This window comes from Apteryx mantelli, chromosome 4 (genome assembly GCF_036417845.1).
Source record: "Apteryx mantelli isolate bAptMan1 chromosome 4, bAptMan1.hap1, whole genome shotgun sequence".
Taxonomy (NCBI): Eukaryota; Metazoa; Chordata; class Aves; order Apterygiformes; family Apterygidae; genus Apteryx; species Apteryx mantelli.
This window is the reverse complement of record NC_089981.1, coordinates 64,618,043-64,646,035: the sequence shown is the minus strand read 5'-3', so window position 1 is coordinate 64,646,035 and position 27,993 is coordinate 64,618,043. Positions and strand designations below refer to the sequence as shown.

Genomic DNA, 27,993 nt, shown 5'->3' with positions numbered 1-27,993 from the left:
ACAATTTATCTTCTACCTTCCTATTTCATTCTACCTTCTATTCAAACCCAAATCAAAGGGAACATTGGCTCTAGGCGCTTCTGAAATTCTCACTCTGCCTCAAGAGAATCACTTTCCACCAACCAACTCTACATAACATCTTCACATTCATAGAGCCATGGAATTACAGAAATCTAAATCAAATACTCTGGCTTGAGCCTTTACAAAATCCTCTCAAATACAGGGAGTTTGAGAAGAAAATATAATTCTGTTCAGACCATTCCCTTCTACCAGAGAGGCAACTGGGCAGAGGGGAAAGAGGAGAAGGATCACTTGGTCTGTCCATGCAAGTCTTTATTTGCTTGCTTTTAACAGCCTGCATTGTCAAGCAGAAACCTTAACAGACAAGACATGATTAGCAAATGCTTTGTGCTCTTAAAGGAGAGTAATTATAGGCATGTGAAAAAAGGGAAGAGATCCCTGAGGTACTCTTCCTTGTATGCCTCCCGAGAGGCAGCAGAGCCATTAAAAATTCCATGATGAAGAGAAAAAACAGCCTGGGAACAGCCAGGAGGCAATACAGCAAATTAATACACCAGCTGTCCCTTGGGAGGACTGCAAGAAAGCAGGAAACTCTCCTCGCTTCACAAAATAAAATTATACCACTAATGATAACAGTCACCACACACACTAAACTGCTTCTAATGATGGGTGTGAAATTCCCAGTGCTGTGCATACACTTTGAATGAAATCTCTTCTCATCACAGACATAAAGCAAAAAAGGTAATCTTGGTAGTGTACAATCTATACAGCCTTTCAAATAAGACTTCCCAAGGAACCCTCCACACAGAACCTTCTCCTTGACACTGAAAAGCCTTTCCTGAACACCCTGGCTCCGTGCTCAGGATTCTGGCCAACAGTTCTGTTTAGATGGAGCACTGAGTTACCAGCCATTCACTGCACTACTGGATGAACTGGACCAAAATCCACCAGCGAGGCAAAGAAAACATTTCCATGGCAGAGAACAGATTCCACCTGACAACTCCATTGGACACATCTGCGATAGCATTCATTAAAGAGGACAAGAAACTAAGCAGAGGGAGGTAGCTTTGCACAGCACAGCAGGCATCAGGTTGAAACTGGATGTCCACAACATCAAGACGGGTTCTTCTCTAACGCATTTCACATCATTCATAGGGCATTAGCTATTCTTTTCCTACCTCATTCTGAGCAGTTTGAGTGGAGTTTCTCCAGGACGAGATGCAAGCAGTTAGGAGCTTAGTAAAGCACAAAATATTGGAATTGACTCCATCCACAGAAAAAGAGGAAGATGTTAAGTGGGGCAATGGATAAAGAGAGCTCATAGAGACTATCTGAACCTTCTGCAAGGAATGAGAAGATAGACTGCTAATGGACTTAGATCTTGAAGCATTAAAGAACAAGTATTGTCAGGAGAATGTTTCTGTGCAGGAACAAATTTCCTTCTTTGCCCTTGGCAGCATCTTTACATAAGGCAAGCACCTTGCACTAAAGAGTTCAATCCTGGCCACCCACATAGGGCCATTAACATTTGCATTCTCACCATATTTTTCCCCCCATAAAGATTCTTGAGCACACTTCACACTGTAATAGGAACTACTTTACCTATAACTACAGGCCTCTAAAACACAGCCATCTCTGGGATGGGACAAACAACTTGTCTGACAACATTCAGTAACAACTCATCAGGGATTATGTTTGTCAGGACAGTTGGTCCTTAGAAGAAGGAAGCAAGCATATCCACCAGCTACTAGACTACATATGCAGCAAGAACAAGCAGCCATTATGATCACCCCAGTTTCAGAAATCCCTTGTTCAACTAAGCCACAACCAGTAGCTTTGGAAAAGACCTTCACAGATCATCATAAAGGTAAAGACTTTGACCTGTAAGAATCTGTAAGCAGGAGCCGGCCAGGTCTGCTTTCTGGAGGATGAACAGGAAATAGTTGGTGCCACCTGGAGCTTCTGTAGAACACTCAGCACAACACTCAAGGCACAAGAAAGGATATGTTCACTGCAAATGAAGAGACCAATCTTCTTGCTTTCCAGGCAGAGGAAATACCCAAACTGGGGCAAAAGCACAGAAAGGAACCAACATGCTGATGCACAATCTTCTGAGTTCTTCTTATTCTCACACAGCTGATTTTCTAAGAACTGATTTTTTTTTCCCTTTCCAGCTTCAGCATGCTGGCTACAGCAGCATGAGGTCATGGTGCGACATCACAGAATTCCCACAGAAGCCAGTGGGAAGAGAGACTTTGCTGGGCAGGTGCCAAGCTTTCGTTCAGACACATACAACCTCAGTACATTTTTCATGCTCTATTTGCTAATTAACAAGTGAAAGAAAACCATGAAGTTGAAAGTCCAGACAGTTCTTTTAGATTAAGTCCTTCTACAAGAACATAAACAGAGTTATATCCCAAACAAGGCTTTGTCTCCTTCTACTTTAAAGCTCAAGGGCACCTTGCCTTTGGATAGTCACCTGCAGTGCAAGAGCTGGAGTCACCTCCAAGGCCAACACTTGCATTTAATTTAGAATTAGTCAGCACCAGGCGCCCAAATAGCATATTAACCCCAACTATGCAGACTCAAATATATCTCAACAGCTGGCCAGTCCAGACCTAAATTCCAGCTGTAGCAATATACAGAGGTATCAAGCCATTAGAGGTCATATCAGATCTCTATTTTAGGCGCCCAGGACCCCCAAAAGCCTCAGTATCTCACCCACTCTAGCTTGCTAGCACTCTCCTTCTCTTGTGGTTCTGATTCTAATACCAGGCAACAACACCATGCCTGTTTATAATCACACAGCAGACTAGCAGTGATTCACTGCACAACGCATAACAGATCACTTTTATTTCTGAAACACAGTATGTTCTACCTGTCTGTCATACACTCTAAGTACTTAGTGTACAGAGACTGCCACATTACCTGCAGTTGCATGTTTTACACTAAGGTTGAACACAGGCCTCCTGTGTTCACCAGGGAAAAGTGCATTAACTTCCAGGCCTGTGAGTACGGTACTAACTGCATAGTACTACTGAAGATACCCATGGGAGGGAAGTGAGACAACCCCCTCAGAGCAAAGCAAGGGAGTTACCTGGCAGTGCAGCGTGCTGGTGAGCATCTTCGGTGGGAAGCATCAGCAAGCACATCCAGAGAGTACAGAGGAGATAATGGATTGAACTGGAAAGTCAAGAGAGTTTATTTAAGCAAAGCGTTAAAAGAAAGTCTCCATAGACAGCTGCTCAGGTCTATTCCTTATAGGTGTTCACACAGTATATGGAGACCTTTCCAAAACATCAAGGGGTGAGGCTGACTTCAGATGAAAGGCTACCATAGGACATAACAGCAATACTCAACCATCTTCTTGCAACAGACAGTCCTACAAGCATACTCCTCTTTCATCTCACGTTATCACAAATGCTGGTTGACCAAGAGCATACTCAAAGAGCTCTACTACTGCATGCTATGAGCAAGTCTGCTTCCCTTTAAGGAAGCTTCTTGTCCATCTTCACATGGTAGAGAGAAAAGTCACTGGTATGAATGGTGCAAGCACAGAACTTTCCAACAGTCCCAACACTGCCTACAGTCGTATGTATCACAAAGAGATCTCCAAGAGACTCAGGCCCACCAGGCTCAGTCCACAGTGAGCTCCCAATTCATTCCACAGAGAATCAACTGTATACCTCTCCTCCCACTCCCCGCTCTCTTCACAAGTTCTTTCTCCGCAAACTGCTTAAAAGGAATTTCTGAAACTGTGTTTGGTCAGGATAATCTCAGATCATTTGTAATACATATACTGGACAAGCTTTGAGGCCATCAAGCCTAAACAAGACAGCTCATTGTGGAAGATGCAACTCTTAAGATTTTTTAAGGAACAGGACAGAAATGGATTGATCTACTCAACCAATGTAAGCAGCAACCCTTACTCAATTTGCAGATGCAAAGTTCAAACTCATAGTTGCTCTTGGATGCTTGCAATGTATCCCCATTCACCATCACCTCTTTATTTATAATTCACACGATTAGCAGGAAATTCATTTCCATCTACTTTGCAAGGTGCTACACCAATCTCCAGACCTCTTGTTCTTGTATTACTAGGCTCACTGATGCATTTTAAAAAGGATAAATGAATAATCCACAGCTGTAGCAGGACTCCTCATAAATACTATCTGAAATTCTAGAAGTCGGTACAAGGCCTTTGCCTTCAAACTTTCTGACAGAGAAATGAGGCACTTTGTGCCATAATGTTTCTGTTACCAAGGAGCTCCTCCTTAAACTGGACTGTTGGCTTATTGTCAGTGAAGTAGCACTACAGCTGTATAGTAGGGAAGAATCACCAGTAACCCTTTGTAGCTGATCCAAGTTCATTTGAAAAAAACAAAAGCATTTATTTTTGTCATTTCAAAGCTTATTGTAATTATTATTCATCTCTTTAGCAGTACACAAGCACTACATGAAATGTTGCTATTAACAGGAAATCCACAGTTGCACAAAGGCTTGAAAATTAGTTCTTGCAATATATGTACTTAGAGCTACCTGAAGGAAACAGCTTTTAACCCTAGAATTCACAAACCAAAAACCAACTTGCAATTGAACAGAAGGGAGTGTGCATGGCTGAAAACAGTTACAACATGACAGCTCAACTGGAAGATGCTTTTGCTTGCTGATATAAAGAATGTAAGCTCTATCTCAAGGCAAAAAGCTTCCCACCACTGAATCTATGTAAGACCTACTGGACACCACTTAGTAAGGTAAAAGGCCATATGCAAGAGCCTCAGTGAGTTAAAAGAGTAGCTATTTCACTTGCTTATCACCTTTTACATTTTCCTGGTACAGTTGCTATTTAATTACAATCAGCTCACCAATTTTTCCCTTCTTTCTTAATCAGATTATCAGGCAAAAGTCTGAGCCACACAAGGCAAAACAAAGCATCTAAAAAGAGTTCCCATTCTTATGGAATTTTGTGAGGTCAAAGCTCCTCCTGTCAAGAGGATTATCCCTCCCACTCACTGTCAGAGAGGAAGTACTAGCTTGAAAGAGGAGATAAACAAAAAGGATTCTTGGGCTATTCAGTCCAAATAGACAATATAACGCCCGAGAAATGGGTTGTGTTCAAAACCCAGAAGACATCAGTTACCAAAATGAGAAGGGACAGGGCTGCCTTACCTCATGTGCACAGGCCACAGTGTGGGGCAAATCAGAGGCTGGCACTTTGTTCTTTCTAGAGAGAAGGAAACCAAGAAAATAAAAAGGTAGAGCAAAGTCAGCTTACCTGGTTGCAATCTCTCTTCCCCATGGATGGTAACCAAAAACTGGAAGAAGGCAGAGTTGAAAGAAGAGGTGGGAACAAAACCAAGGAATAAAGGAGCAAGGGAAAAGAGAGTTGTGGGTAAGGAGAGAAGGAGAAGGGAAGAACAAAATGGAGGGAGGAGAGAGATTAAGCACCAACAGGACTCATACTAAAAACAACAAATTTCAGATCCGAGGAAGAAATATGGGTGCCAACAGCTGGTGAAGGCTGAACCCACTGAATTACAGTCAAGAGGAGCCCCCTTACCTAACCATAGCCCAATAAGAACAGCATTAGAGGACACAAGGGACAGACGCTATATTTCTGGTGCCGAGTATAATACACAAATTGGGGAAGGAGACATAGAATATCAATGACAGAGAAGGCAATTTTGCAACTGCCATGTCAGTATAATTTCTGCTATTAGGGCACATGCCCATAGTGTGTCTCCACAAAGAAGCTTTTTAAAAAACTGACATAAAGAGCTCTTCTCATGACTGTGTAGGAGAGCCACAGCTATTGCATGAGGGTGCGTTATAAGGGAGGAGAAAAGAAAAAGATGACTAGAAACAGAAGGGCATTTGAGCAGTGGCCACACGCTGGGGCAGCCTTAAAACTAGGGAAAGTCAGCAAATGCAAATAAGAAAATGGAGAAAGCATCAGTAAAGGGCTGGGTCCTATTCAGCAGGTCATTGCATTCTTAAATTACTATAAAGCTTTTAATTCCCTTCAGTCCCAGAAAGGAAGAGGACCCCATAGTTCTTCCACCCCTCCCAAAGTCCTACACCACAGCTAGTAAGGGCCTTACTCTTTCTGGCGTGGGTCACTAACAATATGACCTAACCTCTCGGTGCCCAGAGTGCTCACGGAGGTCTCCTGAAACACAAAGACAGGTAAAAAGTTGCAGATTCTCATGCAGTGAGCAGACATAACAGCTTGCTGCTGCCAGTTAGAAGAGAACTTCCTCCCCCATCCTTTCCTTCCCAGCCCACTCTCAGCTAAACTTATCTACCTTCTCATTTTAGAACCTCAAGTGAGCTGATTTAACTAATAGGAATGGCAGAAAAACATTCCATTTTATCTGCTGGGCTAGTTTTCTGTCATTTTAGTGACTATATTCACTTGCAAAGGGGTGCACCAAGGACTGGATCAGTATGAGGTATGCAGCATAAGGGTGCAGTTAAGAACACAGGAGAAAGCAGAGGAGTGCTTACCCACAGATTGCTGCAGCCAGCTGGGCCAGAAACACGCTGAGAACCGGGACATCGCGTTATCCTACCAACAAAAATCTTTAGCTTGTTTTCCTCACAAATTGAAGCCAGCCTCTTCAAAGAGGAAGGGGATTCATCAAGCACAGATGAATGAAACTAAGAGTAAGCATGAAGCTTGCGTTTTCGGAAAGCAGCAATGCAGGAGAGTATCTCTAGCAGCTTTAAAAGAAAAAAAGTAGTATATCCTAGGAGAAAGGACTTGCTCTGGGAGCACATCACTCTCTGCAAGATGCTGCCCTGTTCATGTGCTTGATGATGGTGTACACATACTCACACAACCTGAAGCACCAGCTGTTCATATCTGCATAGCAACTACCTTCAAGAAAGAAACGTACTTTGCAGTGTGTGTCTGAAGATGAGGGTAAAAGGCTTTTACAGGTAAGATTCTTCATAGCTTGTGCCAGGTTACATAGGCAAAACACATACAAAGTTTGGGGGAGGTAGTAGCAGCAGGGGTGAAAAATGGGCTGTTTGTTACAGCAGGAAAATTATTAACTTAAAGTGCCGTAATGTTTAAATTTACGGTTTATTACTGTGTAAATTACAAGCCGCACTTTTGGTAATTAGCAGCTCGCTGGCGGGGAGCTCTGAATGAAACTCATTATTTATGATTACAATTTAGAGAGGGATGGGGAAGGGGGAGCAGTGACCTCCACTGCAAATGACAAAGATCCCTTTAAGGTGATGAAGATGAATTAAACAAGTAAATATTATCCTTCTCATTTGGATCATTAGAGGTGCTGCCAAGAGGCCCAGTCACTTGCATGTGGCCTGAGGAACCATATCCAAAGTTGAAGTCTTGCCAGCTGAGGATTTATATTTTAAACACTGGTTACAACTAAGCAAGGTGAGTGGAAGGAAGAAGGGGCAAACAAGGAGCTTTCAAGTGTGACTGAACAGAAAAAGGAAAGTGCATTCCTATAGCCACCAGCCTCCTTTTACACCCACCCCTCTCTAACAAAGACTCTAAAGCCAGCCAGTTCAAAATATAAACAAACATCAAGAGCACATCAATTAAAGTAAAATCCAACACAGCCAACACCTTCCTTCTCAGAAACATCTTTCACAGAGGACAACAGCACCCTCCACTCCAACATCCAGACCTGACTAGGTGCTTCCCTCCCTATTTAGGTTGGCTTCTGCCAAATCTCCAAATAGGAACAGGGCTAAGATTTTCTTTCCTCTTTGCCCCAAATATTTCTGTCACTAAAAGTGCAGCTGCCAAAGCCACCTTCCTCTACTGACATTCATACCACACTGCTGTGTGGTAAAATTTGTATGCATCTAAAATTTGACCTTCCTTCACCTCTCAGGCCTTGCAGTCTCAGATTATAAGCATGCACAAGTCTCCTGCCATCATCACTTTCCCCCATATTCTACCTAAAGCTTCTGGGTATTTATGTTCCCTACCATTCAACCCTCACACCTCCTTCCATACTGCTTTTAGCACCGATCAACTGTCTTTGCCATTTAAAATGTTCCTTAAGGTCTGCTTTGTCACTGAATCAACTTCAGGCAGTCAAAGCAGTTAACCAAAGCAGACTGCATAAAACAAAAAATGTACAGGGTTCACTTTCTGCAGAAAACAATTCACTTGCTAGCTTACTTAGAACAGTACTTCAGGACTGGTCAGCATCGCAAATACAAATTTATTATCTTGCAAAAGGGAATACCTTGCCAACAAGCCTCCTTCGACCTTTCCGGAGACAACGGGCAGCAGCTCCTGGTAGGCGATTGAGGCGAGCGTGAAACCCTGAAAAGAAAAACAAACAAAAAGGAAAGCAATGAATACGTAAGATTCTTACTGACAAAACATCCAAGAAAGATAGTTGGTTCAGTGGATAAAGTGCAGGATCAAGACCAAATTTTGTACACAGCCATGCCTTATTTAGTTTTTGCTCAAATCAAATCCCCTGTCTCAATCTGCAAGAAGTAGATAATTTCTTCATTCAATTTATTCATAAATCAAATAAAAATGTATTAAAAGAAAAAAAACAAGCAAAAAAGACTCAAGAACAAGGGCAGCTGATGCGAGGGATAATGAGTATTCTGGTATCCTCTCCACTAGTGCAGCTATTTTGAACCAGGACTTTGTTGCTCTACAGTCAAATGGCAAATAAAGTTTCTCAACCCTATGTACACAATGCTAGGTAAATGCCGAATATCCGCATCTTCCCACTGCAAAGGTGGGACATAATGCATGGAGAAGGATCATTAACAAAAAATCACAAAAACAAAAAAAACCCAGAGCACTAACATCAGTTTAAGTTGCAGCACCTATGAACAATATCTACCCTTGGCATCATATCACAGTTCACAGATACACTGACTTCCTTATGGAGCTCACCTCTCTGAGCTGGCCGAGAGGGCAAAAGGAATGTGGAATCTGAGAGCTTGTCCAGGCCTGAGTCAATCCGCTCCACTTCAGATCGGTGGTCAGCTCCCCACTTGGGGAGAAAGTTGGGGACAGTGAATCCTGGGACACATTCTCCTTCATAAAACCAATCACTCTGCTCGTCATCTCCTAAAGAAACAGGATGGAATTATCCATAAGAAATCCAACATGCCCTGAGACTGTCCCACAAAGTGCTATAGGTGGGCATTTTTGGATGTGGAACAACAGCTGAGATCTCATTAGGAAATCCTAAAGACCCTTATATATGTATTCTGTTTCAATGATCTGCAGTAACTATGGGGCTTCACTAAATGCTCTAAACTAACCAACTCATCAGTCTACAGAATTTCCCTACAGAACAAAGCCCTCTTTATAGACCTGCCTAGGGCAGCTTTATCAGTCTGTTATGGCTGCATCTCATCAACCTTAGTTCAATGCTGTGTGATGTCTAATGTACAACTCTTTCTCTGAAGCAATTACTGTGATAGAGGTAGAGCCAGTCATTTGGCACATGCGTTATAGGCCACCACAGGAGAGACTTCACAACAGAGGAAGACCAGGCTCATGAAGTAAGCAGGAGGAACACACTCACTGATGAGAAAGATCCCTAGTCTCAGAATACAACAGCTTACAGGAAAAAGCACATGAGTAATAAAAATGGTCACTCAGAGTGTAAGTACTAACCATGCTGTGAGTCTGGCTCAGTTAAAATTCCTTAGAATCTATCAGAACTACAAACCTCCTGCAAGGCTAGTGCAGCAGCAACAGAAATCATCACCAAAGTCTCCATAAAGCAGAGCCACTGTAATTAATACAGTTGCAGCCTAATACTAAGCTGCATCAGACAGCTTTTATGGTAAAACTGCCTGGGCAGAAATCTCCCAAGGGCAGTATCAAGCAAGCAGATCCTGAAACATTTAGCTCTCCAGTATCTGAGCTGAAAAACAGTCCCATGTACTTGTAAACTATTTCACCTTGCCTTAAAAACTACTGTCCCACCTGACTTTTGGAAAACTCATTTGCCTACCATCAAATTTCAGCTCAAGCATCCCCCACTTACTCTCCTTTCTCTCCTTCCCCAACTTACAATATCCCTGTATGAACTCCATTATACCTGCAGACCAAAATACCTCATTCCAGTAAGGGCAATGCAATTTTATACATAACAGAAAAAGCAGCTCAGCCATAACAGCCATAAACAATTCCAACCAGCAACAGGTTGGACAGCCAGAATGCTTCATTCCAAAGCTTTGATGCTGCCTTTTATTTCTGTGATATGTCAGCTGATCTTACTGCCTGTGATAAATACATTTTAAAATACAAAGAATCCTACCCACCTTACGTTAAATTAAAACTAAGTCATGTTGGACGGTTCTTCTAAGCGTTTATAACTTGTGCTAAAATATCCCTATGATTTTGGATCTAAGAACATGGTGCAGTCACACACATCCAAACACTACTTTCGTGAGACAAACATCAAGAATCAGGATCATGTACTGATACCACAGTTCCTTTCACCTTGAGAGGCCCCAATTCATTTTACAAAAAACTTACATTCAAATTATAAACTAGGATCATTCTCCCCTCGCTGAAACACACTGGTAGCTGGAATCGCAAAGACAACCCATTTAATTCGCATCACAAATATTACATGATATACCCTCAAAAGAAGAAGGAAAAACTATCTTCAACTTAAGTATATTGATAACTTAGATTTCTCATTATTCAGTTTGGGATTGTATTGTGATCTTGGATGAAAAATTTGTTTTGTGTTCTCCCCATCTCACCAAAGTGAAGAGCTGTTGTTTGCTATGTTCTTTTTCATGGTTGGAAATTGTCTAAAAAAAGGAAAGGGAGATGTTCCTATTTTAACCTGAAAATGCAACAACATTTGATTTTCAAAGTTCTCATCAACTCTTTTTAACATAAATGTAAGCTAAAACATCTTGGCCAGCAAGCTATTGTAGTGTAAACTGTTCGAACAGACACAGGCCTATTGACTGTGATGTCAAACCTCTTCTTCCCTTCCCTAGACAGGGGAGGTCATAACTGGATTATCGTTTTAGTCAATATATTCTACATTCTCTTATGTACTCAATATCCTACTTCTGGTGGCAGCCAAAAGTTAAAGTCAAAAAAAAAAAAAAAAGTGTAAAACCAGGGCAAATATATAGTGATACTAGTCAGGCCTGCAGCAATCTCGTCTCAGGTGATGAAGTAAAAATTCAATACTTCAATCACCACTCTGCTTCATCATCTGATATGTAAGTGCCCACTACTTCTAGCTCCCCCTGAACAGTCATCAGCAAAAAGAGGGGACAAAGGATTTTAATTTTTTGATGCTTTTGAAAGGTGAGATACTGGAAATAGTTTAAGTTATTTGCCAGCAAACAAAGGACAAAGCTGATCTTTGAAATTCCTGCTCTTGGGGAAAGCGTCACAGTCACCTAACAATCACAACAGATCAGCCCTACAGCCTAACACATCATCTGAAAAAGTGTAAGCATATTTGTTAGCATTATATTCTCTCACATGTACTTGGGTCAGTAACAAACTAGGGGAAGCAGCATTTCCTACTGAATTACTGCTACGACTTCCTTTAGCACTTCCTTTAGCACATATTCCCAGGAGAGATCTCATCCAAATCTTAGCTTGTGAAATGTGACAGAATCAGAGTGCACACTGGCACAAGCTGCATGGAATTAAAGGTCTCTAGGGTCACCTTCTACCTGCTCCATATATAATAGTACTGAGTGCCTATGTGTCTACTGCAACTGCTTTTGCACCTACTTCTGCCCTATCCCCCATACACTGCACTCTGTACTGTCACTGATAAATAAAACTAGCATATACTTCACACTCAAAAACCCTAAGAAACAATTACTACAATATACATTGAAGATACTGGAGTCAACTAACACACACAACAGCAAGGTATTTAAAGAAATAGAACCTATCACATATTATTGCTGTCTTCTTAGCAGTTTCTTAAGTTACTTGTCAAATTAACGGTGCTTTCTTTGGAGTTGTCTCTTCCTGCCCAAGGTAAAAAGAACTAACAGATCGCAGGTATTAATGGTATGTAAGCAACAGTTAAAAAACCTCCAGCAATGGATCATAAAATCTGTGCTTTCATTGTGCAGAGCTCTAAAACTCCTATTGTATTCTTGTGCCTTGCCATAATAGTTTCTTGTATTAAATGTTATAGATCTGATAAAGCATTTCAGCAGGAAAAGTGTACTTCTATCAAAATCATACCTTTGTAATCCTCAGCTCATTTTCTTAACTTACAGCAGTTAAGTGGCTCAGTCCCCAGCCTTTCTCTCATGCTTCTCTCTCTGACCCCCTTCAAACTTAGATCCTTCTTTGCATGTATAGAGAGCAAGAGAAATTCCCCAGCAACAATCAGAAAAAAAAACACAGGACAGTCGTTACCTTGGCGGCCCTCATCATTGGTAAAAAGGCCAGTATCACTGCTGCTGCATACACTGCTGGTTTCACTGGAACAAAAACAAACAAACAAACCCCCACATTGTTATAATTCCAATAGATACACAACAAAAACACTTTCTTACATTTTACTAGCCTCTCTCAGCCCAAAATGCTTCATGTTATCTCACAGAAATTGTGTACATTGCATTTCAGATACATGGCTGGCTTTAGGATGGAACATAGTATCTTTCTGTTAAATCCCAGCAATGCTGCATCTTTTGAAAGAGGGTAGAATACTGTATCTAGTCTGGTTCTAAGTTTTCAAAAAGTAGTACCTGCGGCAAATGCTGTCGTGGTAATTAGAGTAATCAAACTACAACACTGTCTGGAATACTCACTAGGCAATTGAAGTGCAGTTAAAAAGTCCGTCCGTGGGTCACTTAACATGAAGCTAAGTTTAAGAGAAAACCCTCTGAAGTTTTCTACTTCAGATCCCTTTTTCTCAAAAATGTTATGCAGGTACATAAACCCTCCTTCAGTTCTCAGCATCTTTTCTTTTCTTTGGAGGGAAGAGGGACTGGCACCTTCATAGCTTTTCAGCTAAATACCTTGGCACAGCATGACTTGCTGCTGCTGAATGCAACCACCAGTTATAGTACACTTTAAATTTGCTGCAGCTGCTGCAGGAGACTTAGTTCTTGAACCAAGAAATTAAACTAGAAGTTAATGTGTAAAAAGCTGTTAATTGACTGTAAAACTGGACAAATATATGCAGCAGAGTACATGCTCAGGTCAGTCCCAAGCATCTGATGGCTTTAATGCTGATATTAAATCAATCCTTGGACAATTCAGACAATAATTCCTCTGATTTAGCTGAGAGATATCAGAACAAATGGAAACTACTTACTGCCCACCCCCTTAGCACTGGGGCCTTATAGGAGATGTGAACATCAGATATAACTCAGCGCTAGAATTACTGTCTGATCAGTGCACACTGTTAGAGAGCATCTCTGGGTCCCTCTCCCCCACGGGAAGTGGGCCATACCAGACACCACTATCAACAGCAAGCGCCTTGATGCACAGGGGAGGGGAATGGGGGAATTGCAAGAAGTGTCACCCCAAAGAACTGCAGACACATAATAAATCCACATTTTGTGAGCATGTTATTGTCTTTAGAAAATACACCAATACTTAAAGGATGAAAAGTCTGTACACCATTCCCACATTTCAGTCTGTAAGTTAACAACAAATTCCAAATCAATTCATTACAAAGTTTGGTCATCCATTCACCCTCCCACATACACAGCACAGCAATTAAGGCCAAGGACTGAGAACCATGAGTCATTCATTTCATTCCTAGCTCTCCTACCAACTCACTGTATGACCCTGGGCAAATCTCTTAGCGTGTCTGTTTTCCCTTTTGAAAGCCTGGATTAATAGTCCTCACAAGCAGCAGATGCGAGGATTGAGTGACTGCTTCATAAGGGTTTTGGCATCCTCAGAGGAAAGGTGCCTGAGAAAGGAAAAAGCAGTAGGTCAAGATTCCACATCACATGAACAGTATTTTAAGCATCCTGTTGTACTGAAAGCTCTTCAGTTCCTTATAGATACATATTGCCAGTGCCCTACCGGAACGAACTTTCATGGATCTCATCCTTTTCACCACCCCCTTTACATTTCAGGGCTGAACACAAACTAGACTCCTATACAGGCCTTTCTGCAGGTCCAGTAAGCACTGATTAATGACCTCCACTTGCAAAGGAGGCTACTTACCTTAACCGTGAAATAATGAATGCTATTGATCCGACAAGCTACTGCTATAGAGTGTTATTGATCACCCAATCTTTGGTTAAAATGGTCCTCATTTAGCAATTTCACTGTCGCAAACACCTGGAGCAAAGCACGCTTATAATTAAATAGTTTGGGGGAGTTAAAGTGAGAGGTGATGGACAGAGATCTCAGGTTTCCCCCATTTATTCCTTCTCCTGAGCTATTGTTCGTGTCAGGAGGGGTATTGATTTTCTATAAAAATAAGAAAACAAGAGGCACCGAGGGGCTGCAGAAGGTCAGGCTGGGCTGGAGAAGGAGGGGAAGCTGAACACTCTGTCTTTGTCACTTGCCTTCCAGCAGAGGGGAATTTTTTCTTTCCTGAGAGACCGGCCTCCAATACATCAGTTTAGCCAGGCTCTTGACTGCCACTACAGGCTGTCATCAAAACAGCTCCCTTCCAAAGGGTAAAGAATCTGTACCACATACTCAGGATGAGCACAGGTTACACTGCCAGGCCAGATTACATCAACATCAAGCCAAGGAAGACACCACAGCATTGGTGGGTCAGTACGATGCCCACTTTGAAACAGTCAAGTTAAGAATTATGTAACCTAACAAAGGTTAGACAAACTGCACATCTACCACTAGTAAACACATCATCCAACGTGATTTTTCAGAAAACTCTTGGACTATGTTTTTTTCTGCTCTCAAGCTAAACCCAGACCATTCTGAGAGCACCCAACTTAAGTCAGCAAGATAGAGAACTTCAGGGCTCAATTTATAATGTCTTCAAATTGTCCCTTGTCAGGGACGCAAGGGCATGTTATTTCTAACAGTCTTATCAATTAATTGTCACCCTTGTACAAATATTCAGATGGTTGCTTAAATTAAGACCACTTGCTTCCTCTGTTGTTTCCACAATTATTTATATATATATCAGGCTTTGAGTCAGGTCATTACCCCATTTAGATCCATCACTGTTCCCTCATCACATTCTTGCACATCCTTCCTTCTCTCACTTTGTGTTCATTCTTGCCATGTTTGGCAAACTATTCCAAATGCTCCATTTCACACACACTTTGAATCACAATACTGCAGCACATCTTTCTCCAGGAAAGGACTAGGCATGGTCCCACAAGCAATCTGTCAGAACTACCCCCTCTTTAAGGGTCACTAGCCTAAGCTTTTTCAGTGAATAGGAGTTTATCCACTGAATACAGTAGGCTTTTGATGAGACGTAGGATAAGGAGGCTTCTAGAAAGCAGAGAAAATGCTGAATATTTTAGCATTTACAGAGATTCTTGCCTACATAACAAGGACAAAAAAATGTCAGGGAAGGGGAGGAAAAAGAAAGTGAAAATATCAATTCTGAATGATACACAACTTAGTTTGCCTAAAAACACATTAGTTCTTTGATGCTCCCCATCACCAGAGGCATGAACGGCAGTGAAACCAATTCAGTATCAAAGTACTTCGTAAATCACTAGATCAACCACAGACTGCTTCCAAGTCCCACAAGCTTTATTAGTCACCTTCCTTCCCATCAGCTTGTGATGACACCCCTGCCATTCTCTCTGCTAAGCATCCAATTTTCTTCTCCCTTCCTCAGGATATGCCACTGTTGTACATCTGTGCAAAGCATTTCTCTCATTTTACCAGAAAAAACAGCTACAGCAGAGTGAAAGCGAGGTAAGTGTAGCCAGTCCCATTCTGCTGCTAGCAGCAAAGTGCTCTGAGGGATAGTCTACAATGAGGAATGTTGTATGTATTTCTCCCTCCAACTTCAATCCTTCCTAGTGAGTCATACCGCAGATCTCACATGTGGTGCTGGAGAGGTCAAATATTCTGATCTCTGGATTTCCAAAGAGAATCCCAAGGATCTGGCAGCAGATGGTAAATGACATTTGATGCAGACACTTGCACAATAATTAGTTTGAGAGCAAGGGACAACTAAGACAGAACAAAGCAATCTCCCAATATGGTCCTCAAGCAACAGTCCAGACAAAGCTATGTGTTTATTCTTTCAAAGGTTGACACAAATAAAGGCTGCATCAAAGCCTGCTGGTTTAAGTTCAAGTTTGACATGATGGAACAGAGTCTGACTGGTAGAAAAAAAAAAAAAAACCTCAAGGAAGAGTGTCCATCACTGCCACATCGAGTAAGGTTATCTCTCAGTCCATCACCATGATGTGCAACCTTCAGGAGCTACAAAACATTTTCTTTCCTGGACTACCAGCAAACAATATTGAAAAGATAAAAGTGTTTTTACCAACCCATGGCAAAAAAAGGCATCCCCTACTCTCTTGAAAATGCCCACCTCAAGCTATGTTTTAGCTAATTCCACACTAAGTTTTATATGAGTCATGCTGACTAGGTAAAAATGCAATAGTGGTGCCCTGGATCAGGGCAGAAAGGACGTATTACACCTGTGCTTTTCACAGTCTCTCAGAAAATAGCTTTGATAAGTTCACACTTCAAGCTATTATCCACAAAGCCCTCAATAACCAAGTACCACTTGTCCACTCTGACAAACTGCAGTAGCTAGACAGCCAGAACACTTAAATGAACCCTAACATATGAACAACTATACTGGATCAAACAATTGTACTTGTCAAATTCACTGTCCTTTCTCTTATAGTGGCTATTTTAGTGGATGCTTGAGGAAAAGAATACAAGAACAAGACAAATATAGATTGACAATTTCCTCAATATATTCCTCCAGCTTCTAGCAGTCAGCAGTTTAAGGACTTCCTGAGCCAGGTCTTCTATTTGGTCTGTAATGCTTAACAGTCTCTGTTAAATCTATCCATCGCATCCCTCTTTTGGACACTTTTACATTTTTGTCCTCCAAAACATCCCATGGCAGAGTTCCAAAATTTGTGTTTTATGAAAAAAAAAAAAAAGAAGAAAGAAAAAAAACCTTCTTGTTTTAAATCTTTCCTGAATATCTCCTATTTCTCACATGATAACTATTCACAGTAACTGTTCACAGAACATCCCTATTCACTTTCTGTATGCCACTCATTAAGAAACCTCTTCCATTTGCCCCTCAGCAGTTGTTTCTTTTCTAACCTGAAAAATCTCCTCTTACAGAAGTGGTTTTATAGCCCCAAACCTACTACAGAAAGGATAAAGATCACACTCAAGGGAGAAACTTCCCAAGAGTGACATGCAAATGAGTTCAGACCATGACATCTGCCTTTCCAGTTTTCATCTCTTGTATGAGATTCTGCCACAAATTCATCAAAGCTGGATACAAAGACTTGCAAGATGCCACTGTGTGTGCAGACTTACAAGTATTAATTCGGTTTCTCCCAACTTCTTTATCCTCTCACTACACCCTCCCTATAGCTAGCTCTGCAGGACCTTATTCCAGATTCAGAGATTCAGAACTGCAAACAAAATGTTTTGATTGAGGTTCATATAGTACCTGCACAGAGGGCTAGTGGTCATGATGGGGGATCTGACCTGTTCTCTATTACTATTTAATGGTAAACTCTGAAAATAAGAAACTGAGATCAGTTCACATTGATCACACAACACAACTGCCAGCAACGGATTTACTTGCCAAAGCTCAGGCCACAAGCATGTCACTTTGTAGCAGCAGGGCCACAGACTTTTCAGAGGGCTGCTTGTGTAACAAGAGCCAGAGACAGATCAGCTTGCCAATTCTTGAAAGAACGCATGTTTTGGGTCATCAGTACTGCACTGAAAGGAAAGACTGCTGGAAAAAAATCTACAGTTTAGAAGGAGCTGAGGGATTTCCCCTCTTCAAAAAGAAAAGAGCACTGAATAATTTTGATAACAACTTCTAGAAGTAAGGCATAGGATTGCAAGCAGCTACAAGCAAGGCAGCCATCTTACTTGAGTACAGGGAAGAAAGTGAGATCTCACCATTCAGACATGTTTTCATCTGAGCCCTGTTTCTGTTCCTCAACTTCACACTCCATCCGCTCTTTCCTTCCCCCTTTGCTGAGAAAGGGCCTGTTTTCTCCTGATTCACAAAGGCCATGACTGGATGTTGTCCAAGGGGCATTCTCCTTCCAGCGTGAAAGACGCTGTTTCTTGGCTGACTTGAACCTGCAGCTCCTCTCATAGTTCCACTCTGACACCCTAAGCTTTTGCTGGAGACTGGCAGCCACTTCTGAGGTCACGCGTTTCACCTTCCGGCGGCGCCGAAGTGGTCGACATGGCGCATTCTCTGTGAAGGAGTCTGACTCGTGCCATGAGTGCTGCTTGCTCCTCAGGGTGGCACTGAGAGCTGGGTGTCGTTTGACCACTGCCATGTCATCAGAGTCACTGAAATTGGCTGTCAGCACCTCGCGGCAATCCTTCACTGCTTCATCCAAGCTTGACTCTGAAGCCTCACTGTAGCAGCAGGCATGTTCTGCCTGATGTGTGAAGTCTGAGCGTCGCTTACGACCCCGTCTCTTGCGAAGCTGACGCCGCTGCTGCCGCGGGCTTAGGGCCATCTCTTCCCATAGCTCATCCAGCTTGTTTTGTTCTGAAGTCTGCTCTAAAGCCGAGGCCAAGTCATGCACCAACTCATCCATTAGCAATGTCTACTAAAAATGACAACAAACAATTAGCACCAGACGTAAATGCCACTATCAACACATCACTAGACTACAGTACGCTATAGTCTTTGTAACATTAACCAAAGTACACACTCACTTTGGAGTTGCCTGGGAGAAGTAAGGCAGGACAACTGCTGTTTCTTGGGCTATTGCTCACTCCTTCCTTTCACCAGAGTTAAGTCACCCTTCTAACCACAGCAGCAGAGGCATTGCCACTGCAGCACTTGGCCCAAGTGCTCTGTGCCTGAAAAAGCCTTACGCTTGCATCTTTTGCTTCAAAACAACGCGTTCTATTACACATCTTAAGAGTATGAGAGCCTACAACCAGTTTGCTATCTGATCTGATTATGTCAGTTATTATATGCCACAGAGAAGGGATAGCCTGCTCAGCAAACAGACTGAAGACTTTCAAAGGCAGTAAAACTGAGAGGAAAATGGATTGTAAAGCAGGTAGTCTGTGAGTCAGTGTCAATTCAACAGCAAAACAGGATACTCGAGACCTATGATCCTTAGGACAGTGTTTCAAAAGATGCAAGACCAACCCCCAAATCCTACCAGCCAAACATCCAACCCCCTCCACCTCAGAACTCTTAATGAGCCAAACAAAGTTCTGGTCAAATTCCCCATCTCACAGTAACTTTCAACTCCCCATTTATGCGTCATGCATGTGGGATTTCTCTTGCAATTTAAGGCTTCTGCGCTTAACTTCGGGACTCCCTGCCCAGTAACACCAGCCCGCTGCTCCACAGCAGCCCTTGATGTCTCAGGCCGCCTCTGTTAGTCCGAGGAAGGTCAGCGACCCAGACGCCGCTCGTATCGCGCCGCCGCTCTCCTCCCGCCCCCCCCCCTCTCGGGAGGAGCCGCTGCTTCCCAGCACAGCAGCTGACACCCCCCAGCCCTCACACACGGCTGGAGCCCGGCAAGGGCCGGCCCGCAACGCGCGGGCGCGCACCGCGGCCCAGCCGGGAGCCCCGCCGCCGCCGCCTCACCGGCTAAAATGACGCCGCAAGCGAGTATCCTGCCGCGCTGCGGCCCCGCGGCAGGGCCCGCGCCGCCAGCGGAGCGGGGCCGCCCCGCGCCCGGGGCCGCGGCCGGCCCGCCGCCTCGCTCGCCGCCGCCGCCCGCGCCGGGCCGCGCCGAGCCGAGCCCGCCCGACCCCACTCACCGGCCAGCGGCCGCTTCGCCAGCCCCTCGCGGCGGCACTTCCGGCCTCGCCGCGCGACTTCCGCCGCGCCCGCCCCGCGGAGGGCGGGGCCGCGTGGGCCCGGCCCTTGCTGCGGGGGCGGCGGTGGGGGAAGGGGCTGGGGGCGCCCTGCTGGGCCGGGCCGCGCCGGGCCGCGCCGCGCCGCGCCGCGCCGCGCCGCACCGCGCCGCACCGCACCGCACCGGGCGAGCGGGGCCCCGTCCCGGGCCCCGGCGCAGCGAGTGGGGCGCTGGCCGTGAGGCTTGGTCCCGGCCGCGGCCCTGGCCGGCGCCGCGGCTGTGAGCGCAGCAGGGCCGCGCTGTCGTGCGGCGCCCGCGGAGTCGCCGCTGCCCGCGGCGTCGCTCCTGGGCCGCTCGCGGGAGGCTGCTGCCACGGGCAGGGTTCAGTGCTTCACCCGCGCAGTCCCGTGCCCTCCCTTGGGAAGCTCCGTCCTGAACGCACCAGAAGAATCGCTGTATATTTCTGCAGTAGTGGTGTATCTCATGGGCTTCCTGAGCAGTGGCCGCTACCACACCAGTACAGAGAGATGTGAGCTTCTCAGATAGGGCTCATCCATACAAGCTCTTCATGATACTCGGCCTAATCTTTCTTAAATTTCATCCCTTGAGTCTTTTTCCAAAGAGCATCAGAGCACTTAGACAAATGATTTCCCTCCTGATTTACAACATGAATGCCACAGTAGGGGGAATGGGCCACACTCAGATAGAGATCAGGGCCTCTGCCTAGTCCAAAGAGCAATTCAAACCGCACTGGTGAGATCCTGGCTTCCTGCACAGTCAATACGCCAATTGCACTGAGGGCAACTCAGAAGACCCAAATAGGGACTGTAAAGGGAACCTGCATCTGGCAGTTCTGGCTACTAAGTGGGTTGAATCACTCACTAATCACCTAGAGTTAGACTCCATGGTAAAACAGGTCAAGGATGGTCTAGTGCATTATGCCAACCAAATATTCAATGGGAGTGGAAATCAAGTGCCTAAACATAGCGCCATTTTAGAGGGTATCCAAGACATCCTCTTACAGCAGGCAGATGTGGCAGGACCTATGGGAGACCTGCACCTTTCTGGAGCAGCATCTGGCACCAAGTGCCATGTAAAATGGCAAAAGATGTGTTTAGGCACCCCTTTTTCCCAGTTTCTCTTCATTCCTGCAACCAGTGCCAATCTTTGTGCAGCCGGAAGAGCTTCTCCAGCTGCAGGATGAACCAGCTCAGGGAACTGGAAAAGCAGAGAAAGAAAAAAAGAAAGAACAAAAGAAAGAACGAAAGAATGAAAGAAAGAAAGAAAAACCCTGTAGAAGTATAGTCCTTTTCAGCCAGATCGGTTCCTTGGCCTGGTTCACTATGTGGTCGCAAAAACAGCTCACTCAGCCCATCAGAGTGGCAGAGCAGATGGGGGCAAGCCTGGGTCTACTGCCAAACAGCCTCAGCCTTAGGGCATACCTTTGCCACGGACAGTGCCCAGCCATTCCTGTGTACAGGGTACCCGCTATACCTGAATGTGGAGCTGTCAAGCAGTGTGGTTGTAGTATCATGTGAAACAATGGCCATGGCTTTTCCTAGATGAAGAGCAAATCCTTATTTTAATATTTCATCTCAGTGACTGCTCTATGTCCTGGCCTGACCTTTAGAAATTGTCAGCAGAAATGTGGCTGTGTGTGAAGTCTTTTCTGCAGCTAGGCAGTAATCAGCCTCTACCTCCCAGTGCCTGGCTCAGTCTCTAATCTTGAGGCATTCCTTGATTTAGTGGGTGTATATTATCAGTCACCACAGGTTGGTTTATGAAGTTCTTATTTATGGAAATATCAGTGACTAGCTTATCTGACCTCTGGCCTGCTTTCGAATGAAAGTAACGTCTCCACTATTGAAGGCCTGATGTTTCTTATTGATTTTCTGAAGATTTGTGCTTTGGTAGGTCCCATTGTTGGAATCCCAGACCATGTCTCTACAGATCATTAGCTGCTAATAGAAGCTGTGTGTTCACAGCTCTTGCCATATGCTTACTCTTTTGTTGCTTGATTTTTTTGTTTGTTTTTAATTATAAGATGTAGGCAACTGGTAAATGAGACACCAGCACTCCTCCGTTTCACTGCTCACACTTCTACTAATTGTGTATATCAAACTTGTTTTTGTTATTTCCTGAGCTAAACCTCTTTGTATTACTCCCTTGTCCTTCTTAAGATTTGTACCTCTTGCATGCTTACTGTTATAGCATATTCCTGTAATCTCTCCCATTTTACAGATCACCAGCAGTCATCAGAGTAAAGCCAAGCATGACTCCGCAATCCAGTTTTGCTTAGCATTCCCTTTTGGTTCTTGTGTTTCAGTTTTTTTAATCCATGTGGCAGCATTCATATTCAAGCCAATATTGGTTCATTTTTCAAGTAACATTTTATGAGGCAGTGTATTAAATGCTTTGCTGAAGTCCAGATATATTATTCTCTTCATCCACTAATTTTGTAAATTCAATCAGAGAAAGTAATCAGGTTTGTCTGACATGATTTATTCTTTATAAATCTACTCTGCTGCTTATTGCTCATAGGTCTATCGTCCTTTGCATTTTTACATTTTTCCCACCTCTATTTATTCCATTATGTCGCCAGGAACAGAAGTTATTCAGAAAGGGTGATAATTGCCAAGATCACTACTTCTTCCCTGCTTCTGGCACTCAAAGACTGGTACTGCACTTGCTTTTCCTTAGTCCTCTGGCACCCTCACTAGTTTGTCAAGATATTTCAAAAATAGCCATAGGAATGTCCTTGAATTTGTAGTTGATTCCTATACCCCTATAGGACAACCATCATTTAGCTTCACTGAGTTCTCTACATTCAATTTCTCTAAGTAGTCTTTTATTTTGTTTTGAGCTGTCATTTTAACATTTTCATTACTTTTTAGTTCTCTGAGAAACTTACTTGGAAAAGTAATATTTAAAGAAGAAAATCAGTCATTAAGTGGATCGTTTTTATCCCATCCCCAGTGCTGACTTCAGTTAAGTTACTTCTTTGACTGCGCTGAAGCATCTGTAAATTTCCTTCCTTTTGTCTTTTTAACCCTTTCTATGGCAATAGCTCACTGCTTGATTATAGTATTTTGTTTTCCCTGTCAGTTTCCTATTTCCAAAATAGGGGGTATCTTTTTACTCTCAGATCTGAGAGCCAATTCCTTCAAAAATCTAATCTTGTTTTACTGCTGCAATCCTTTTTCATGCTTCAGGATATAAAACAGCTACAAAATGTCTGATTTAGAGAAAAACTTCCCTGATGGGAAGGTTATTCTGTAAACATCTCTTCAGAGCTTCTCATACCTTCATGTCAAGCACTTCATACTGGCTACAGTTCTAGGTAGGATAACAAATTAGATAAACAATTGTGTAAAAGAATTCCTGCGTTCATATGTCCTGGGGAGACAGCAACAGATATTCACTCTAATTTCTCTTGTTTTTCATTCATTTTTTCCAAATAATTCACTGCTATTCTGTTGGTCAACAAACTGTTTTGCAACTGGTATAAATTTTACCTCTCTGGCCAATTTTTGCCATGTTCACTATTTCAGACCAAATTTCAACAGGTGTCAGCAGCGTTTTGCCTGAGTAAAGACAGCAGATTGGGACAACGGGTTGATTTTGGGGCAGAGGAATGGTGGTAGCAGAAGCTGCATTGGCAGTTTGGAAGAGACACAAGAACTAAAAGGGTGCAGAAGTAGAGCCTTTATTTGTACAGGGAAAAATCAGAAAATTGGGAATAGGAGTTGGAGAAATACAATAGAGGCAGTAGTGGGTCATCTGTTTTTTGGGCAGCTCATGATATTTCTGTCCTGTCTTACAAGGTCACTTCTGAAGTGTGATTGTAACTATAAGTTTTCAATCCTTGTCTGTGTTCAACTGCATTTAATCTCTCTGTGTAGCTCAGTTTCCCCGAATGGGCAACAGCAGCTGACCCATCTTTGCAGCACTGATTTTGCTTGTGAAGTGCTCTGGATATACCAAATGTTCAGCACTCTTACCCTGGCAGGATTGTTACCCTTTACTGGCCTTGGTACATACTGTTGTTTTTTTTTTTTCCTGCCAGGGGCAGCATTGCTGAGGTTGCCAGCACCTACCCCCTTTAGCTAAACTGTTGCTGGCTGGACGGGGGAGAGGGGAGGCTACTTGTTAGGGACATTTCCAGGGTGAGCAGCGGAGGAAGCTCCGCTGGATCATACCAGCCAAGTCATTGCTGTCTCTTTGCCCAGCTCACTCTCCAGCGAGCACAGAGAAAGGTATGGCCTGATAGGACAGGAAAAGTGAAGGGGTTGTTGCCCAACCCAAGCAAATGCTCTGCATGGTCCCATGATGCTTCTCAGTAAAACCTTCCAGGGGTTAAAAGGAAAAAGAGAGAGACAGAAGGGGGACAAGAAACAAAGGGAGGAATAAAGTCAAAAAATGTGCCGTGAAGCTTCTTGCAGCAAAATACAGAGAAAGTCATTTCCAACTTCTTTCATCTCGGAGATGAAGCCACTAAATAAAAGGGCAGCGCAGAACACAAGGGCTTTTAATCTGTCTCATCTCCTTCATAATAACTGCAAATTTTCCCTGGGCTCCTGGGAGTGAGCCTCTTTCCTCTGTCTCTGCCTTATCTCCCCCCTCCATATTTCACAGCCGGCTCGGCTCCCCTCACTCTGCTGCCCCCGGCCTAGTCTCTGTGAGGCCTGTGGGAGCCGCCAGCTCCCAGGGCCTCATTGTTCCCGGCTTGGGAGGAAGCTCAGAGAGGGAATTGAAGGCAAGTCAAAGGGAAACGGCATCATCGCTGCTTCATTAATGGGAACCTTTCAGCGGAAAACATATCAGAGCGAGGTCTTTTCAGAGGCAGTAATTAGCAATTTGGAGCTTTCCCCCCTCAGGAGATGCAGCTGCGATCTAACAAGTGGGAGCAGTGCTTGCCTCCTTTTACGTTTCATATTTATTGTTTTTCATTTTCTCCATCTTCCTCCCATTGTCCAGCTTCCTCCTCGCTGCCAGATAAGGGCCCTTTATTAATCGCTCCCTTTTAATTCTTCATTAATGATAATAACTTTCTCTGGTGCGTGGAGAGGAGTTAATCTTTCCTGGGTATTGAGAAAGGACAGGGCTGAAGGGGAGGGAGTGAAGGAGTGCATGGTGGACAAGGCTACACAGTTGCATTTCTCTTCCACTCCACCACCCGGAAGGAGTTTTTGAAGATTCAGGTTGTTGAGTGATGAGCTGCCTGTTGGAAAGTCTTTGGCTGTCAATTTGGCCATGGTGTGTGAATTTGATAGGATGTACCCTGGCTCAGAGATCAGGCTCTTAATAGGAGCAGGTATATTGGGCCAAAGGGAGGGACTTTCTCAGAAGGTCTTTGCTGAAAAAAATAATATAACTAACTGGCTGTGTTTGCTCTGTCTTGTAAGGGTGTTCCCTCAGACACCTTCAAGGCCCAGTTTTCCAACTGCCCTCACTGTCAAAGAGCACCTGAAAGTGGAAAGAAAGGATGTTTGGGATATTCTGAGCATGACAAGTCCCTCATTGTGCTTCCCTTGGCAGTTGGCACAATCTGTGCCTTAGATTGCTCCCATCTGGACCTGCCAGTCCACCAATATGGACATCTGTATGAGGTGGCTGCTGCCAAGCTGGCTTAGCACAGTTACAGGCAGCCCAGCAACAAAAGCTGAATGAAGATGGCAGGGAGGGGAGGAGGCTGTCACACAGGCTGTGGCCATGTGCGTGGAGCTATAATTGCTGAATACACACCCCAAGGACATGGCTAGGGAGGACAGTGCTGCAATAGCCAACATGCTTCTGCAGCTTAGCTTCTTTTCACAGAATTTGTACCACTGCCTTCATGGAGACCTCTGCTAGTAGAGACCACACAACTGGTTTTGCCTTCTAGTAGCAGACCTCAACCCCTCCTGGGTAGGTGGGCATGCCACTGCCCCCCTTAAGACTATTTTATTACTACCAAATATGAAGAAAAATGGGAAGAATGCTACTGTCACCAGGACCAGTGGCTCCACAACCTCACTGAGGAGTGGCAGGTTGGTGACAGGGAGATGCTGAGGGAAGGGAACAAATGGCATGAGGAGAACCTGGGAACTTCAGTGCAGGAGCTCAAGCTCATCAGTCAACTGTAGAGACAGCTCTGTGGCCTTCCCTCACATGTTGGTCCCATCCCAGCTTCACATCCCTTAGTCATCCAGCTGGGTGTTGCCAGAGAAGCCAGCCACAGTTCAACTTCATGGATTCCCATAGTCCTGAGAGCAAGAGTCCGCACATATGCACCTGCAATAGAGGGTTACCATACCATCAGTATCATTGCATGCTGGTCTGAGGCAAATGTCTGGCAGTGGTGGGAGTTTGGGGAGAAACCAGTCTTCTGAGGAAATCAGGACAGGAGGAGGGAGAGAGATAGAAAACAACTGAAAATTTCATGTTGTGTTTTCATTTGTTTCTTCTTTGATGTCATTTGCATGGCAGGTACCCCATCTGCATTCTTTCTCCAGACCATGGCAATAGTTTTTTCTCTGCAGAATCAATGCTCTTTCTCAGTCCAACATCAGGACTCCTGCCAATAGCTGTGGGTCAAAGAGGGTCATTTTATTTCTGATTACTGTTCTACAAGCATCAGTAGGGGCTATGTGACTGCTAGCAGTCAGCTGATCAATGACAGTGTGCGGGGTACATAGTGGGGATTTGTGGTGGTGCCACTCCTGCTGATATGGCCAAGTATCACTTACTCTTTTGGGAAGTGTGCTGCTTGAGCTGAAGCCTCCAGTATGGAGCAAATTTTCTTTCCCTCCAAGAATCCAGAAGACAGCAAGTATTTCATTTTTTTATTCCAAATATTTTTTTTAGGGTATGGGCAAGGAGTATGGCTGGATACTGGTTCACCAGTGCAGGCAGGCTGCTAATTTGCATTATGGCATGAGAAGGAAGGAGAAGATGTGGAGAAGATGGGGAAAGGGGATAGCTGGGGGCATTCACAAGCAGACTGGGGAGAAGGGTCACACTGTTGATGCCAGACATAGGCATAGATATTTGTAGTCAGAAAGCCCTAGAGAAAAGAAGCCATGTGAGGACCATGTCAGTGTATGGTGATATTGTACAATGTATGGCTGTGTTGTTTGGGAATCATGCCCCTTGAGTCTGTGTCCAAAGCTGCTGTGGCTGGCAAAAGGCTCTCCAAAGTGTCTGGTGGTCCTGTAGTCACTCAGGTTGGAAGGGCTCTTGCCAACTGTGAGACACAAAACAGGCCACAGCTGTCCTGACAGCATTTGTCAGGTTGCTGTCAAGCTAGACATGTGGGCAGTGATACTGTCAGGAAACTAATGAATTTGGGCCTGCATATAACTAAAGTAATGCTACTTGGTGGATGTAGACTCCATTGAACTTAAAAGCCCAAACCTCATATTGCATTCTTTCTCTTTCCTGTCCTTCCCACAACACTATAAAAAGATGCAAATTCACTCAAACTCCTGATTGCTGTGGAGCGTATACAGTAAACAGGTATGTGTGAGGCAGTATGAAACAAATGTGTGAGTACTGCTGTGATAGGCAAGAGACAAGGCACCACGGATGCAGTTTCTCAGGAAAAAAGTTTAAAAATAAAGAGAAAACAGTGTTACTTGGATTCTTCTATGGCAAGGGCATTTAAATACAGTGAGGAGGATGTTAATAATACTGTAACTTGGAATCAAGAACCCAATAAAAAGAGAAACTGAGCACAAGCAAGGTGGGAACTGAAGAACCACTAAGCAAGTTACAGGAATCCCCTTTGTCTCACAGCCAGAAGCCTGGTCATGAAGCTACTCATCTCTTATCTAATGCATTTTATTTAATTTTTTTTTTAATTTGGCAATCAATCAATGTCTCCTGTAGGACTGGGTCTTACTGTTGCTGCCTGTCTACTGATCATTGCTGATGTAACAACTGTGGCCTCTGAGCCACTGCAGAAGGGACTCAGCAGTCTCGCAGCAGGCATCGGGGACATGGATAAATTCCCTGAGGATGCTTGGGTGCTCAGAAAAGGAATACATTCAG

General features: G+C 43.9%; 1 protein-coding gene across 10 annotated transcripts in view; it reads right to left on the bottom strand.

The window, feature by feature from the left end:
* The window catches only part of GPATCH2L (G-patch domain containing 2 like), a 33,446-nt gene extending 13,470 nt beyond the window's left edge, over window positions 1-19,976 (bottom strand). For 3 of the 10 annotated variants that reach the window (XM_067296841.1, XM_067296846.1, XM_067296850.1), the window contains exons 1-9: window positions 19,925-19,976; window positions 18,077-18,747; window positions 13,860-13,925; window positions 12,416-12,480; window positions 8,933-9,109; window positions 8,259-8,338; window positions 6,123-6,190; window positions 5,191-5,245; window positions 3,119-3,204 (exon numbers count right to left, since the gene is read on the bottom strand). In XM_067296841.1, coding sequence (XP_067152942.1) covers window positions 3,119-3,204; window positions 5,191-5,245; window positions 6,123-6,190; window positions 8,259-8,338; window positions 8,933-9,109; window positions 12,416-12,480; window positions 13,860-13,925; window positions 18,077-18,735 — 1,256 coding nt within the window. In that variant the 5' untranslated portion in view covers window positions 18,736-18,747; window positions 19,925-19,976. Of the gene's footprint in view, window positions 1-3,118; window positions 3,205-5,190; window positions 5,246-6,122; window positions 6,191-8,258; window positions 8,339-8,932; window positions 9,110-12,415; window positions 12,481-13,859; window positions 13,926-18,076; window positions 18,748-18,856; window positions 18,939-19,748; window positions 19,804-19,924 lie in introns of those variants that run through there. The other 7 variants (XM_067296847.1, XM_067296849.1, XM_067296842.1 and 4 more) reach the window with 6 other exon arrangements.
* Between the last annotated feature and the right edge of the window lie 8,017 nt (window positions 19,977-27,993).